We start from the raw sequence: 16798 nt of genomic DNA, 5'->3' as shown, positions 1-16798 counted from the left end.
ACATGTAAAAGTTTATTTAAATTTTTTATGTTTATATTTATTGACCTACCTTCTTCAATATTATCTATGTGCATATAAATATATAATACATAAATATCTGTTCTTCCAATTGTTGTACTGTATATTGGGACACTATGTAGTTTTGAAGAAGAAATTCACAATGAGGAAATAATACAAACTCAGAAGAAAAGAAGCTGTTTCTCAGAGGGAAGTAAGGTCCCCAGAACACTGTGTGAAGCTAGAAAAAGGTGGTGGGGTCCGCCACAAAACAGAATGAAATTGTCCTTTAAGGTGAGTTTGTTTATTCAGTTTTTAAAACGGTATTTATTTAGGGATACAACTCAGTCAATGAAGATCTCTGTCTTCTGATTAAAATCTCTTCCCCAAAACTACATAGTGCACCTTTAATGGTCTTATTGTGTGTTCACTAGATGTGAGTACCAAAGTCCATTGACACCTGTCACGTGTCAAAAAGTTCAATGACCTCAGTTTTATCATTTGTTGACTTTTTTTTTTTTTTTTTTTTTTTACATAATCCTGGTTTTAAATTTACATTAACTTCCAAAACCTTGGCTTAAATTTACATATTTTAACAGTACTTTGAATTAAGTTATCAAATGATATCAAAAATGTCTGAATTAATGTTTTAATATCTTATAAGGCTGCAATAATTAATAAATAGTTGTCGACATTTGAATTAAACACTAACTTTTAACCAAATAATCAATTAAAACACTGATTATAAAGTTTTCCAAACTCTTAAACTCTTTACTCCTCTCTGACATTAAATGCAATATATTTGGGTCGTGGCCATAACAAAACACCTCTGAGGTCGTTATCTTGGGCTTTGGGAGTCATTTTTCAGGCATGTGTGACATTTTTAGACTGACTGCAGCTCTGTCATTTTATCTCTCTCATGCAGCTTTTTTTTGGTAAACGTAAAAAAAGTAATTCGTTGACAGCCAATGAACAGAAATAACTCTGCAGGGCTGCTTCAAACCACAGTCATTTCTGAAACTATATATAAGTTTCTCTGTAATATTTCCTGTGCAGCGTGGTCTAATCTTAAAATTAAACCCATTTAATCTTCCTACAATAAAATGTCACGAAACTGGACGGCACTGAGCTGTGACAAGTAAAACTAGATGCTATCTGAAAACAAGTTTAACACTCCAGTTTCCACACATGCATCACTCAGTCAAGAACGTACAGATACCCTAGTATTTATTGGTGCGTTTGAAGCAGCACAAGAATACATCAAAGACAATGAGGCAAGTCACTAAGTATTTTTCACTGCTTCATGCGAAAGCAGAACACAAAGATACACACTGACTTTGAAGTAAGCATCTGTAGATTGCGCCCATCTGTGTTTATAAGCCTGTACAATATGCAGCACTGGAGATATACACTGCGAAGCCCCCTCGTCTCAGATGTTATCCAATTATTGCCCCATCTGTTTCTGTTGCATATTTGGCACAGTCTCTGTTGTTGTTTTTGTATCGACTTTCCGTCATCACACACCTCATCTGTCCTTTCGCACCCGCAGACAAAATAAGCACTTGGACAACTGGCACGTCATTATCATGATCAACAATGAGAAACAAAATGACGAAAAAAGCACGAGGGTCGTTTTCTGTAAATGTTATGAACTTTTGCTGGTGTGCGGATCCTTCCCATTTGCTTTTCCATCCGCTTGCAGGGAGAGTGCAAGTGGAGTCTGAACGAAAACCATTGCTCCTTCAGAGGGAATATTCTCGTGTTGTGGTTAACAGTCCCTCCACAACAGTCAAATGGCTTCGTTCTCATGGTCAGTCTTTACAGTGTGTCCATGACCGTTGCATTTTCCCCTCAACCGGGACAGTCCTGAAACCTCCTGTAGGGGGCGGCAGCTCAGCAGTCCTTTCTGGTCTTCACCATCTTGCTGCTGTACTTGATAGGGATCCCCCAGCGTCTCATTAGATAGACATCAAACACATAGGCCATCCCTGGCTCCAGGCCCCCGATGACAGCTGTAGTGACGGCCCGCCGAGGATTCAGCTCCTGGAAATACTTGCAGAGAACCCTCTCGGTGTCAGAGCGGGACTCCGGCCCCAGACAGGGAGCAGTTGTAGCCTCTGTCTCACCGGTCCCCAGCTTTCTGCGATACACACAGTAAAGGCTTCTTTCCTCCGTGCCCATCCAGGCCAGGGTGACGCTGTTGCAGCCACGCAACCGGTTGAAAGATTTTATCTGCAAGGTGGAGGGCAGAGACGGGACCCCTCTGCGGTGGTACGCCGAGGAGGTCTGCATTTTGACAGAAGCCGTCAGACCTCCGGGCAGAGCTGGGTCTGTCGCAGCCGATGTGTGGCTGCTTCCTTCCCTCTCCAAGTGGATGAGATAAGAAGGACTTCCCTGGAGCCAAATGTGCGCTAAGTCTCCCCCAACAGCCTGCGAGGTCAACACCTGCCCTTTACTCGACACGGTGACCTTCACCTTCTCACCCGACCCGCAGCTCTGCAAGGTGAGGAGCCCGCTCTGCTGCAAGCCCCGAGGACGGAAGGTGAAGAACTGCTCTGACTTGGAGCTTCTGTCGTTGAAGGTCACCCACCTCAGCTCCCCTTCTCTCAGCGTGGTGATCGCCGCTCGAGCCTCCTCGTGCGTTCGAGCGAAGGCCCCCTTGTACGCCACGCTGGTCCCGTTCAGCCTGTCGATCAGGAAGACGTCAAAGTAATACTGAGTTTCGGGCCGGAGCTCGGAGACGGTGCACACGTTCTCCATCCCCTGACACGCACACTGGAGGTCAGCGTATTCGTCGGTGGCGGCTGATGGTGGACTCCTGGGTTCAGGGTACGAGTCCCACTGCTGCCACCACCACTCCTTCAAAATGGGCCACGCCGTCACTCTCCTCCTCCTCTCCTTCTTCTCTTGTTTCTGGTCTTTGTCTTTGCTCATGCTCTGTCGCGCGGCGCAGAGGCTGGGGTAGTTCTGCTGAGCGTTGGCGAGGACGCAGTATTCATAACCCTTCTGCGTGTGTGGGAGGCTGGTTATGGAGGCACTGGGCGCCCAGCTGAGGGTGACGCTGGTCATGCCGACGCCTAATGTGTGAACTCGAGGGTCGGCCGGGAGCAGAGGGAAGGCGCCGGAGGGCCCCGGGCCTTCGTGGAGGTACACCGTGGCTCGAGTGTTCTGCTGTTTGGAGCGCAGCCTCACGATGTAGATGGAAGCATGCGGGTAGGGAGGACCCCTGTAGGTGTCCACTGAGTTGCCTGCGAAACTGTGCAGTTTCTCCTCAGTCCCAGGACCTCGCCACCAAACCTCCGGCATGCTCTTTTTGGTGCTCCCTGTGAGACACACAAGGAAAAATGGTTACAAACTCTGAAATGTGTTTGCTTAATGTTACATCACTTGGATGTGAGAGCTTCGCTGTGCAGAAAGATGTGCAGAGTTTGACACCAGAAGGGGAGTTTTCATATTCATGTGGTGACGGGGAAAGTTTCTCCGCTCCATTATAAGTTTTCATCATCACTCCAGACAGCCGGCCTGTTACAGTGCTGAATCTCCCATTAAACCACAAGTTTTCACATGTCTGTTTGCAAAGAGATTTTTTTAAAAACGAAAAAACAAAACAAAACAAAAAACAGAGAACAAGGGCTTTTTTATTTGAGCTATTTTTGAAGTCTGGATCAAGCCAGGCTAGCTGTGGTCCCCTGCCTCCAGGCTTCATGCTAAGGTAAGCTAATTGCCTCCTGGCTGCAGCTCCAGATTTAGCACAAGGGAATCAAAGTGGAGTCCATCTCAAACAAATGTCAAAATATTCCTTTCAGATCCTTTGGACAGTCTTTCCTTTGAGTCCTGAGGAGCATGGGGAGCTATATTTATGTTTCTAGAAGAAGAACAAGGCAACTCGCCTCTTGTTACAACAACAAAAGTTTATCTTCATATCATAATAAGTTTGCATTTCATAATAACATAAAAATAGCTTGTTATCATGTGAAAACATCTGGTTATAACATTAAACCTTTCACAATATCACGAGACGCTTGAATTTCTCAACACGATTATTGTGGCCAAACAAATTGATTATCACGATAATACTGCGACTTCTGTAAGAATAAATAACAAATAAATAAATACTAGTAATCAAATCCATCTTTAACTTCGTTCCCTGTGTGTTTTGTCTCTTTTTTTCGGCAAAAAGCGCAACAGGAAAGAGTCACCGCCACTTTTGAAAGAACAGTTACTAGACTAACCAGATGATCATAAACAATAGATGCATAAGGCCAAACATGTTTGCTTCATATTATAAACACAAAGACAATATTTACATTTTTTTGTATCCCAATTATCGTGAATATTGCAACACCCCATTCTTTAGTTTAAAAGTAAGCATTGCGATTTATTCAGCATCTAGAAAAAGTGTAATCGGACAGACGTAGCAAAACCATAACTACAGAAATTAAAGCTGAGAGCATTTTAGGGTTTTCAGAACACATACACACTGCAAATTTCACATAACAATGAACAACAGAACCTGGCTGATATAGATAAAAATCCTAACCACCTAATAAATGAACAAATAAACAAATAAAATGTCAACTGCCACTTCAAAACTTGGTTCCCAGTGTCTCCATTCATACCTAAAGTGTTGTCATTGTAAAGTGCACACACACACACTCTCCACTTGAATGACGCAACTGGCAATTAAACGCCAAAAAAACCTCCGCCAACGCTCGTCTTCGCTGCTCAGCTCCCCCCGAGATGAGAAATCGCTCCTCAAACGAGACCAAATGTTTCAGAATCAAAGTGAATAATTCAGGCTGGCGATGGGGACCCATGAGCTCAGGGTCTGAAAGATTCATGTGTCATTTTATAACTTCATCATGTTATTTTACCACGTAGAGGGGCTTGTTTAGTTAACCTGGAGAGCTACTCATGGAGCACTCCAGAGTTTATATTCTTTTCTGGAATTCTGCACCTTTTTTTTGGTCGGAAATTTGATTGGTTGGTTTGCGTTCAGCACTTGCTCTGACTTTTTTCAAATTTTGCTGCCTTGAAGTCTTTTTTGAACGCTTCAGTTTTTGAAGCACAAGATCTTGCAGACTGAAAGAGCAGAGTTTTATTTTACTTCAGTGTCTGAAGCAAGAGTCGGCAGTGGTTGATGTGAGTGTGTTTTATAAGATTTTAAATCCAAATTTAAAGCTTTACGAGCAAATGTCTGACAAAGTGACAACCAGATATGATCACGCTGACTGTCTCTGTCCTTGTCAGAGATAATGGGTGGTGTTTAAAAAAAAAAAGAAATAGCATTTTTCCATGCTTTGCACAAAAAAGAACAGGTTCAATGTGCTGATCTTCTTTTCATCTAGAGAGAAAAAAACTGGAGAAAAACATAGGCATGTTTGTGATCTAACAGCAGTGTTGAATTAAAACTATGACCTCCAGGCTGCAAACATTAATAACCTGTTCTTACTCCTGCAAATTTATGTAAAATTATCCTAAAACCTCCATCCCAGTCTAGCCCAAAGTTAATTCAAAGCTGTTGTTGAACCATTAAATACAGGCATGGTTTTGGGCTTATAAGGTTATAAGCAGGTTTTTTTCCCCAAGCTGTCAGAAGCTCTGTAGGTTAAAAACACACTGAATTATTAATTCATTTTTCTCGCCTGAGTTTTCTTTTTTATGAAAAATATGCCTGCAGATGACCTATAACTGCCCCTATTAGCTGGAAAACACAATGAGTCCACATTGTATGGTATTATATGGTCCAAGTTCAAATGAGATAACATCATGAACACTTAACGAGGGTTTTTCTAAGGAAATAAGCAGGCGCCTGGCATTTTGTGACCTCAAATACCCCTGTATGTGAGAAACGGGCCAAAACTCATTACAGTCCTTTATTTCCTGATTTACACCTGCTTTGTGCATTTTAAAGAGGCAAAAACAAGTGCTTAGGTGGAAAAACAGCCTATGCAAAGAGCAGAATGTTAAGAACTACATAAACTTGCATCATTTCCAAATTTAGGGATTTAAACTGTAATGAACTATATATATAACTGGATTTCAAATTCTCAAAGGCCACATGATGCATCAGTCATCCAGAGGCTGGCATGCTAGTGTCTCAGGAGGAGAGAGGAGGAAGAAGAGAGAGTGGGTCACTCACCTATACTATCACATGCTGGTTGTTGTAGGCTCTAGGCTGGGCCTAGAAGCACAGCAGTGGTTTTGTTTGCCATTTTGTTACCATTTATGTGTGGAATACTGTATTTTGGACGAAATATGTTACTGAAATGCATCTTCGGAACATTTGGAAATAGGAGACGACCGTTTTTGTTGGACACTGAGCTGGCAAAACTGTATACATGCTAGTTTATTAGCTTGTCTGTTTGTTGATTGTCTCCTGCTGATGTGTTTTTTGCATGAATAGAATCAGGATAATCTTTCTTCCAATTGAGGCCTATTTGCTGAACTGTGTTTGTAAAGTTTGGCGTCCTTTCTACAGATTCTGCATGTTACGCTGTACAAAGTTAAGTAAGATTAAAGTCATTGCCCTCCACTAAATCCCTATTTGTTGTTCGGTGATGATAATATCTGATTGATCGTCTTTCGGCTTAGCCAGATGTCGTGATGATCTTCAGTCTTACTGTTCACTCACACTGCAGGCTCTTGAGGGGTTTGTCCTTCAGGGTGCGGGCAGCCAAGCTCCATTCGATCGGGAGGTCACAGGGGCTGACGGTCACCGACATCGCTGGTGCCTTCTTCTTCAGCGTGAAGTACAGCCTGTGGAGGAAAACACAGGAGATAAAAGTTGTCTGATTCATCACGGGGAATGTCAAAAAGATAACATCCTGTTTCAATTCAGCTGCAAGGTGATGGATGAGAAGACAAGATATCTTCCTGCCCACACTGCAGCGCTCTTTCATCGCGTTTGGCCGATTTGCCGATGCGGTGGGCCGATTGTAATTTTCTCCGCTAAAGCTTGAGAAATTTCAACACTGCAGCTGTTTCAAACATCTGCCGATCTCTGTGTTTCCATTTGCCGACATGCTGATCGGACGTTCGATAGCGCGTCCGGGAGAGGTGACCTGGGAATCGCATGATGGGGCTGCAGTGACAGTTTCAGATGGATATCTGCCTGTTTGCTGGATCGTGCTTTGCATGGAAACTTATTGTGATGCGATGTTTTGCAGATTTGCATGTTAGATGGCAGTTCAGAGGCAGGTAAAGGACATTTAGCATTCACACTGCGGTGGTCAGGTCTAATTTTAACTTGATCGGGACCCAACCTGTCCTGTTACACGTCGTGTCTTCACAGCTAGTTGCCCATCATGAAAATTAAGCAACTGCGCGCGCATTTGTTGATAAATATTTGCTCTCCTTCCTTACAATCATCATTATTCATGTTTCTGTGCAGATGGTGGTTGTTTCCAAGCAGATGTGCGACACTGTCATTCTCAAGGGCGCTTTGCGGCTTATTTAATAGAGTGATTAATTTCCGAATCAGTGTTTTCTCTCCATTATTTGCCGTGCGGTTCTGCATGACTGCACCGGTGGACAGACTGCAGCACACAGGGAGATGCGTTTCGCAATTTTCAGCTCCCACTTTTAGAAAGCGAGCACTGGCACTGGTGTGTAAGGTTCACGCCAAATGGGCTCCACTTCCTCTCGCTCGCTCTCCAGTGGTGCTGGAATCAGCCACTGTCTAGAAAGGTGGCGGTGGCGGTGGTGGGGGGTGATGGCTGGTGACTCGTTAGTGAAGTGGAAACAAGGGTGAATCTGATGAGCAGGCCTGAAGATTTATTCATGAGTCTTCAATGACCTGCAGATGAGGAGAAATCTTCACTTTTTGTAACATGAAGGAGTCAAATTAACTTTCACAAACTTGTTCCAAGACCGAGCATTTCAAGAAAAGATTTGCTGGGTTGAGTCTGATGCTTCAGCTTCATTTCAAGCATCTTTACGCGACAGAACTATTGTTTAGAAGTGAATTTATCTTTAAAACTTAACTTTTATTTGTAAAAGTTCTGTTGTTTCATTTGACAGTGATCACATTTGATTTGGACTTAATCATTCATAAAACAAACATTTGCTGTGTTACCCCCCTGTTTTATAGACAGTCGGTGAGTGTTTGCGGCTGGTGGTTGAACTAAACAAGTCAATTGGAGACCAGGGGCTCGGGTGAATTGTTGTTGGCATTATTCATAATTTTATATACACTGGAGTGGTTTACGGCCTATTTTGTTGTATTGTCATATACTCCCACGGGCCCATCAGAGCACAATTACTCAAGGACATCATGTTCCTGATGTGTTCGTTTGAGTGGATTTAATCTGGATGTTATTTAACATTGTTTATTATGTACGTAAATTATTTATAATGTTACATTATTAAGTTTACTTACAGAATACAGTCACACTGCCCATGTTCGGGTACTTTTCATGCACTATCGCAGCCAGTATCTGCATTTGTTTGTTAACATTTTTCACTTCTCAGGCATTCAGCTCAATGATACAAAATATAATCAACAAATACATTTTGAAATATTAAGATAACTCACGTGCAGATTAGACCCACCTTTAAGTTATGATCACTACTTTCACTTTTTTGTATTTTGTTGCTAATACTTTTGTACTTTTACTCTGTAAGCAAAGTACAAAAAAAAAAAAAAAAAAAAGAGTTATGGGCAACCAACGATGGAAGTAGCTAAATACAACTACTCAAAGTATTGTGATTAAATCACCATCATCATCATTTCGGATACTTTTTACTGTTTTTTCCAAGTCTGTGATTTTTACTTGTACTTACAGTGCATGTAAGAATGCATTGCAGCATGTAATCTAGCTTACTTAGGTACTGTTAAATCCATAATTGATTACTGATTGAATTAATATCTAAACCTTTCATCTGCATTTTTGTAGCCAATAAGACGATCCGATCTCAGACAGGCCAATGAAAATTCTGAAAAAAATACAAAACTTTGCCGCTGAGCAGAACAGAGCAGGAGTTGCTTGGACTGAAGATTTGGTTTTGGACCGAACGCCTGCTATTGATAATGCAATCAACTCATTGTTTTTTTGAAAGGATGTTGGTCCACTTCCAGCCAGCTTTGCGGTGACCAACACAGGTATTTTAATCCAAACCATGATTAATTTTCTAACCCTGACCAAGTGTTTTTTTTTGTGCCTTAACCTAGAAGCATAAGCACAGTGTCGTGACATGAGCAAAATCTAAATTGATGTTTATAAAAACTAATAGTTTTCAACTTATCTCTGGTTTTGCAGAAACTTACTTTGCCAACATTTATTTTGGCGGTTGCGTTGGCCTGAACACAAATATCTGAGGACATGCACTGCAGAAACCCGGTTATTGTAGCAGAATTTGTCATATCCAGAATCATTCGTAGACAAACTGTCATGAGTTGCGGCAGGCATGGCAACCAGACCACGTGAGTGTGGATTGCTGCGCACCTTTCCCCCACCCCATCTGTCTCCCTACCTGCGAGTTCGTCCTTTGGGGAGAGTTACGGAGGTGATCTTTCCCTCCGGCAGCCATGTAGTCGGGCGAAGTGGCACCTCGTTCTCAGGCGCCAGGGCAGAGTGCGCCTGGGGCCACGAAGAGCCACAGAACAGCGCCAGAGCTGCGCCGATACACCAGGACAGGGACGGGACCGCCATCGCTGTCTCTCTCACTCCTTCACTTCCCTTCAGTCACCACAACTTGGATATCACCCAAGATCTGGAAAACACACGGTGGAAAGGTCAAGACCATCAATCAGGGCCCGTGCACACACACACACACACACACACACGCACACACACTTAGTTATATCTCTACAGTACCATTCACACAGACGGTAAAGAGCTGTAGCGGCTGATGATTCATTGATACGAAGAAACATCCCTATCCTATTCAGACAGAATTATTCATGCAGGGGGGGAAAGAAATTGCCATGCTATATTACTCAGGGATGTGAGTGTGTGTGTGTGTGTGTGTGTGTAGCACAGCTTGACACTGTAAAAAAAAAAAAAAAAAAAAAATCACCCGTCGCACTACTTTTCAAAGTGTGAAGTGGGTTGTTATTATCACTCTGAAGTCTTTACATCTACATTTCTATTTTTAGTCGGGGGAGTTCAAATGGGTCTGCTCTCCAAATATCTTTCATCACGGGTATTAGCGGCCATTTTATCGGGAGCGAGTGACGGCGCGGCGATGTGGTGAGAGGTACACAAACAACACCTGGAGGTGCCTCTGATGCAGTCAGATCCAATCAGCATACATAAATGCATCGCCTAACAAGAGGGACTTGTGTCTCTCTTTCTTTCTGCCTTATATTGCATTTCTTTCACACTCTATTAGTGTTTTTCTGTCTCCTTGTGTATATATATATATATATATATATATATATATATATATATATATATATATATATATATATATATGGGTTGTGTGAATGTGTGTGTGTGGTTGGGGTTTAGTGATGGCGGATGGGATGATTACAGGTCTCAGTGTTCCTCTTTCTCCCCAGAGAGAACACATTTGTTCAAAGTCACACAGTCTTCACAAACACACTCCCCGCCTCCCCTCTAACAAGGTGGATTATGTCAGTGCTGTGCCCTATAGATCAGATGACAATCACGGTGGAACCATGAAGGTGGCTACAGAAGGCACATCTGAGTCTTTTCGGGCCCCGGGACGCTCCGAGATCCAAACTCACAAGCCGTCGCACAGCTACAAAGTCACACAGAGGCGGCTGCTCATTATCCTTGCACAGAACGAGGGGAGTGAACGACCCATAAAGCTTTAACTGAGAGACATGCAGTGGGAGAGAAGCAGATTGAAATGGGAGGAAGGGAGGGAGGAAGGGAGAGGAAGGGGAGGCTGAGGAAATGGAGAGCAAGAAGAGGAGGATGTTGGATGCTGGAGTAATTAGAGGGAAAGGAGACGGGAGAGAGGAAGAAGAGGAGAAAGTGCAACTGGAGGAAAGAGAGCAAAGGCTGGGGGAAGAAAAACAACATTATTGCCACGCAACGAGGTTGCGATGAATTTGCCTCGGCGTTTTAGCCTGACACATGCAGCTGATTGGTGTTTACTTTAGCCCCCCGTGTCGAAAGGGTTCTGGTGTGTCACACATTAGCAGACGGTGGCACACAACCTCGCAGCCCCTTCTCGCACTCTCACCCTCATTCAGTCTTGATAGAGATGAAGACACACACACACACACACACACAAAAAAAACGCTTGGCGGGCTTGTTTCTTCAAAAACGCGGACCCGGCTGATAAAATATGCATACGGCTCCTCAGCAAATTATGGCCAATTGAATTTTCATAAGGGCGAAAAAAGGCTGGGTCTTAGAGAGAGAGAGAGAGAGAGAGAGGGAGAGAGAGAGAGGGAGCCCGGTGAAATTAACTACCGCCCTCTATAAATAAATACACACTCCCCCTCTAAACACAGGAGCTCAGGACTTTGATGGTCCCGCTCACTCAGACGGGTTTTCTCTTTCCATTATGTTTATCCCAGACTGTCAACTGACTGCATTTATTCTGGATGCTGCTTGGGTTTTAATTAAAGATACTTCAACCCTGCTCTGTTCCCTTCTCTCTCTCCCTCTCTCACTCTCTCTCACTGTCTCTCGCTCTCTCTCTCTCACTGTCTCTCGCTCTCTCTCTCTGTCTGCTTTTCATTCGTCTCCCCCTTATTTAGAAGTTGATGCAGGCTCAGTTTCAGAGGGGGACAGGTTGAGTGCTGTGCGCTATCTGTTCCGCACATTGTATTAGCTATCCTCTATCTCCCTGCTCTCAGGCAGGACCATCTGCCTTCTGTTATCTGTGGGCAGGGACAGATTAAATGGCATGGGGTGGTCCCTGCAGGATCCGTTGTCCACCCCCCCCCCCCAAAGAAAAACTACTGTGGGCGAAGAAAACTGGCCTGTGGTTCTTGGTGGGGGTTGATGGGATGATGGCTAAAGGGGTAACACGCAGTGACCATGGAACTTGATAGGATTTTACGGTTGATTTTCTACCTCGCTGCGTGTACATTGGAATACATTAACCCCTCTCCTGTCTTCCTCACTTTCACTGTCCCTTTGTGCCTGTTTCACTCTCCCTTTTCCTTGTGTATCTCCATCTCGCACACTTTCACACAGTGCTGCGCCTTTTCCTACTTCACGTCTGCTCTGTCATACTTTTCTCTCCAAATAGCAAGAGAATAAGTGGTGATCACAGAGAAAAGAGAGATAAAATACGCAATAAAAGGCCCTCGAAACATGCAAAAGTGTGATGCTGTCAAGATGAAAACGACACTGCAACGAATGAAAAGTGCCCCTGCGTCTGTCTCAGCTTTTTGAAAAACCCTCTAGAGACCACGCACACACATGCACACACACTCACACTCACACACACGCACGCAAACACACACACACACACACTCAAAGAACTGATCCAAAGACACAAGTTGCTGACTTACATATCCAGTTGAAATATGAGACGCTGGCACACTCACTCACACACTCACTCACACACACACATGCTCAGCAAGGACACCAACATGCATGCATGCATCCCCCCTTACCTTCTCTCAGTGCACGCTCTCCCTCTCCGAGTGAGGGATGGGATCAAATGAGAGAGGGAGCGAGGATGGAAGAGAAGAGGAGGAGGAGGAGGAGGAGGAGAAGGGGATGAGAGCCGGTCGCGAGGAGAGGAGGAGCGACAGCAGGTTGTTGTCGGGTGTTCCTCTGACTCCGTCTCCCACGGGGCGCTGCTCGCTCCCTACTTCAGGAGGTGTCTCCTCAGGGCTCAGGTGTCCCCCCAGGGCTGTCCCACCTCCTGCGCGCCCCTGTTATGGTGCAGGGCTCCCCAGACGCCCTCCTCCTCACTCCTTCTCTCTGTCTCCCTCCCGGTCTTTTCACACGTGGAGTCTTGTCCTGCTAAACACTGTGTGAATGTCATCCGGTCAGTGGAGCCTGTTTGCTCTCTTCCCCTCTTGTTTTCCCTCCCTCCTGTTCTTCTCACTTGTTCCCCTCTGTTTACCTCCGCTGGTAGTGAACAGAGCTCACTTGCAATTCAAATGGGCTCATGTGTGATTATGTGTGTGTGTGTGTGTGTGTGTGTGTGTGTGTGTGTATCTGTATGTGCAATCTGAGAGTGAGGGAGCGAGTGGGTGAGTGTGAGGGGGCTGGCGGTGAGGTCGCCGAATGGGGGTGGTGATGAAGAGTGAGAGCGAGAGTGTGTGTGTGTGTGTGTGTGCGTGTTGTCAAGAGCGGTGTTAGGGAAAGGGGAGGCGATGCAAAAGTTAAATACATTAACCATTCTGTGGCTGGTGTGATAACATCTGTAACGGGGCTGAGCTGCCGGCTGCATGTTAGAGGTTACACCGTCTTTGTGCCCTTATCGCTCGTTCCATCAGGCGCTTAGTCTGCCTCCAGATGAACATGTTTAAAAGGAAGAGCGGCCTATCACTCGCCTAATGGATTTATGCAAATGTTTGCCGAACCTGCAGCCTTTAAAGCAAATTTAAAAAAAACGTAGCATTTTAAATAAAAGACTTTTGACCTGTTTCAACGATGCTTAGGAAAACATTTGCACAATTTGTATAGTCAAATTTATAGGATGTTAATTTTTGAAGATAAACAAAGAGGCACAGTATGCCCCTCGCATCATCCTCAATTAGTTGTATCATTGACTAATTTATATTTCCATATACTACATTAACTTTTTACTCTGTATCATGATACTCAGCGCTCACGTAGAGGTTTAGCTACAGTCTTTTGGTTTAAAAAAAAATTGTATTTCTGCTATTTCTTCTGTCAAATGTGGATACAGATCAAGTTTCAATTCAAGAGAAACATCTAAATATGTAATATGCTAAATAAGTAAATACATATATTTTACCTATATTTATCTTTTCAGTTCCTGGACAGCTGGACTGGACTGCAGCAAAATTACGTCGCTATTTCTTGATACTAGAACACAAATAGCTCATATGTTTCTATGCTCTTCCTCTTGCAGTAAAGATAGCAATAAAAATAAAATGGGCTAAGATTGTCAAACGCTTGTGCAAAATTCAGAAACAGTTTCATTATGTAACTATCGAGTCATATTTGCTTATGTTCTCTAAAGGGATAGTTTGAAGTTCAGAAAAATACGACATTTATCAAAGAAGACAAGACAACTCAGATACAGGTGTGTTGAAGAGTGTCCATTCAGCCTTGAGGAAAGAAGATCCCACACACTGCTCTCACTCGGCATCACAGTGTGTTCATGCTGTTACATTTACAGAGCCAGTCTACTTAGTAGTATGAATAAATTGTGACGGTGAGCAGCAGAGAGTGTAGGATCTTCTTTTCTTAAGAAATATGATATTCACTTTCTTTCCTAAATTGAATATCAATACGATGCTCAGGGCCGTTCTTTGAGTACAGTAGGGGAAAAAAATAAACTCTGGCCTGTTTGTATCACATTCATCTTGAGCGGCGCTAAACCCAGGAACAGCTGCGGGCAATTTTAGGTTTGTAGCATTAGCAACCAGGTCAGTGCTGGAGTAACTTGGAGCTTCTTGTTGTTGTTTCACGTAAGGATGGGGATTTTGAAAAGGTTAGCGCGCAGCTAGTGGTAGAAAGAAAGGAGAAACGGCATGAACAGGACGCCCGGTGACAGGTTTTATACCAATTGTCTATCTGGTGAATCAGACTACAGTAGATATGAAGCTGCAGCCATGACACAGTTAGCTTAGCTTAGCACAAAAACCAGAAACAGGTGCAAACAGATAGCCTGGCTACATCCAAAGGTAACAAAACCCACCTATAAGCACTTCTAATGTTCACTCATTTACATATTATCTCTCTTTTGTTTAAACTGTACGGTCTGAAAATATCAACTTGCGTTTTTTTTTTTTTTTTTTACAATTTTTTTGGCAGGAAGTGACAGAGCCAGGCTAGATGTTTCCCTCCATTTCCAGTCTCTGTGCTGAGCTAAGCTAACCTGCTGTAGCTTCACGTTTACTCACCTTACAGACTTCTTTTGCTCTTTTTCTTAGTGGTCTATTACTCTCTGTGCATGTTAACCTGGCTATACCTGCTTCAGTCTCGCATTTGCTGCCTGGGGCTCGGCTTTCGGAATGAATCCCCCTCTCCTGGAATGGAAATGAAAAAACTTGTACCCCTGCATATCATAGTGAGGACATAATGTAATGAACATGAGCAGAGACCGGACAGAGACCATATGCAGGTCTCTATACAGGACGGCCATGTTGAGCAGCTTTATGTTCTCCACCTGTAGGTCAAGTGTAGATCTCAGACAACTGGAGGAGGGTGGTGGTGGTGGGGGGGACATTCATATCAGTGGCTCTCCAGCCCCTCCCAGCCCTCTCATCTCCACACAATGGCGGGCCCCATGTACCGTGCTCTCTCTCCTGAGCTCTTTAATCAATATCATCAGGAAAATAGAAAAAGAGGCCCATCACATTGTGCACTAACTCACCTCCCTCCCCCCCCCGTCAGTTCCGTGATGGGGCCTTTTCTCACTCACTCACCGGGTACTTCAGTGTAGGGCTATTGAGGTCGCTGTGAATGGGACCCACTCCACCCAGAGGGAATATTGTCTGACCGCGGGCTAAAATCTGAGAGACTTCCCCTCTCTTTCCCTCTTTCTCTCTCTCTCTCTCTCTCTGTCTCTCCCTCTCTCTCTTTCTAGCTGCAAAATCACTTCAAAGAAGAATTAAAAAAAAAAAAATGTGGCACATGAGCGCTATTAATAAATGTATCACTTCTGCGGCCACAACTGGTCTTTTTTTGGGGGGGTGGGGGGAGCGAGGACCCTTTACTGCGGCTGGACTCTCTTTCAAAGCCCGCAGCCTTCCTCTCTGTATCCCTCTCCATTGGCTGGCCCACTTTACAGTCCCTAAGAAGTTCTAAAAGTCGGCAATCTGGCAGAGAACGATACGCCGGCTGCTTTTGAAGATTGGATGGTGATTAACCTTAGAGGAGATTACTGCGCACATGCAACTTTGTGTATGAGCTGCCGTTTTCACAACTTTTTCTATGCCGTGTTTCCCTGTAAGGGGGAGAGTCTTGATCTGAGAATCACGTCGTAGTCTGTTTTCCCTAAGACTTTGGACATCTGTCAGACGTGGAATTGATGCACAGGCTTGGGACGCACACACGCACACACACACACACACACACACACACACTCTCTCTCTCTCTGTTTCACTGCCATCGTGACTGGCCTGAATATTTTCTTTTGATCCCACAGCTCCTCTCCTCTTGTGTTGCCGTTTAATAATTTATCAACATTCAGTCACCGGACAAACTCCCATCCGCACAGAAAGTGACAGAAAAGTGTGGGTAAAAATTTCATTTTTTTTCCATAATTGCATGAAAAGAAACTGCAAAACTGGCCTTTTCATCTATTATTGATGTCTGCTTACAAGCCATGCATTATGCAGGGGGCCGTCTTTATGACAACCATGTATTAAATATCATGTTCTACGGGTCGGGGGGGGTCTGCATGCTTTCACTGCCACGGCGAGTTGGTAAAAGCCTGCATGGGCAGTGTTGTGTAAAGCAACGAGAGAAGGAGGCATTGACAGGGAGGCAAAGCGATAGAGAGTGATTGACAGAGATGAGATGAAACGGGGGGACGTGAAGGAGGGAGGGTGTGCTACAGCTGACAACGGGTTAACAGGAATCTTTATTTTTAACAGCATGTCATCACCAGCCGCCCATCTGCTCCTGTGCTGAGTCCCATGGGAGAGTGTGTGTGTGTGTGTGTGTGTGTGTGTGTGTGTGTGTGTGTTAATGTGCGAGAGAGACAGAAAGAGAGATGC

General features: G+C 44.1%; 1 protein-coding gene across 3 annotated transcripts; it reads right to left on the bottom strand.

The window, feature by feature from the left end:
• Nucleotides 1-1228: 1228 nt before the first annotated feature.
• ndnfl (neuron-derived neurotrophic factor, like) lies at nucleotides 1229-15361 on the bottom strand. Of its 3 annotated transcripts, XM_037122721.1 has the most exons (6): nucleotides 15244-15360; nucleotides 14978-15103; nucleotides 12545-12906; nucleotides 9472-9711; nucleotides 6632-6756; nucleotides 1229-3320 (listed from the first exon to the last, which is right to left on the bottom strand). In XM_037122721.1, exons 4-6 carry the CDS (start codon nucleotides 9648-9650, stop codon nucleotides 1891-1893), a joined length of 1734 nt encoding a protein of 577 aa, XP_036978616.1. In that variant the 5' UTR covers nucleotides 9651-9711; nucleotides 12545-12906; nucleotides 14978-15103; nucleotides 15244-15360; the 3' UTR covers nucleotides 1229-1890. The 3 variants fall into 3 exon arrangements, with proteins under 3 accessions (XP_036978616.1, XP_036978618.1, XP_036978617.1); XM_037122723.1 differs by lacking the exon at nucleotides 12545-12906 and having other exon boundaries at nucleotides 15046-15103; nucleotides 15244-15361; XM_037122722.1 differs by lacking the exons at nucleotides 12545-12906; nucleotides 15244-15360 and having other exon boundaries at nucleotides 14978-15061.
• Between the last annotated feature and the right edge of the window lie 1437 nt (nucleotides 15362-16798).

This window comes from Acanthopagrus latus, chromosome 15, assembly GCF_904848185.1.
Source record: "Acanthopagrus latus isolate v.2019 chromosome 15, fAcaLat1.1, whole genome shotgun sequence".
NCBI lineage: Eukaryota > Metazoa > Chordata > Actinopteri > Spariformes > Sparidae > Acanthopagrus > Acanthopagrus latus.
This window is presented reverse-complemented; position numbering and strand designations above follow the sequence as displayed.

Coding starts and splice junctions, on each gene's coding strand:
- ndnfl (XM_037122723.1), bottom strand. CDS start 9,650: ATGGCGGTCCCGTCCCTGTCCTGGTGTATCGGCGCAGCTCTGGCGCTG. Junction 6,757..9,471: donor CCCAAAGGACGAACTCGCAG/GTAGGGAGACAG, acceptor TTTCCTCCACAG/GCTGTACTTCACGCTGAAGA. Junction 3,321..6,631: donor ACCCCTCAAGAGCCTGCAGT/GTGAGTGAACAG, acceptor TGTGTCTCACAG/GGAGCACCAAAAAGAGCATG.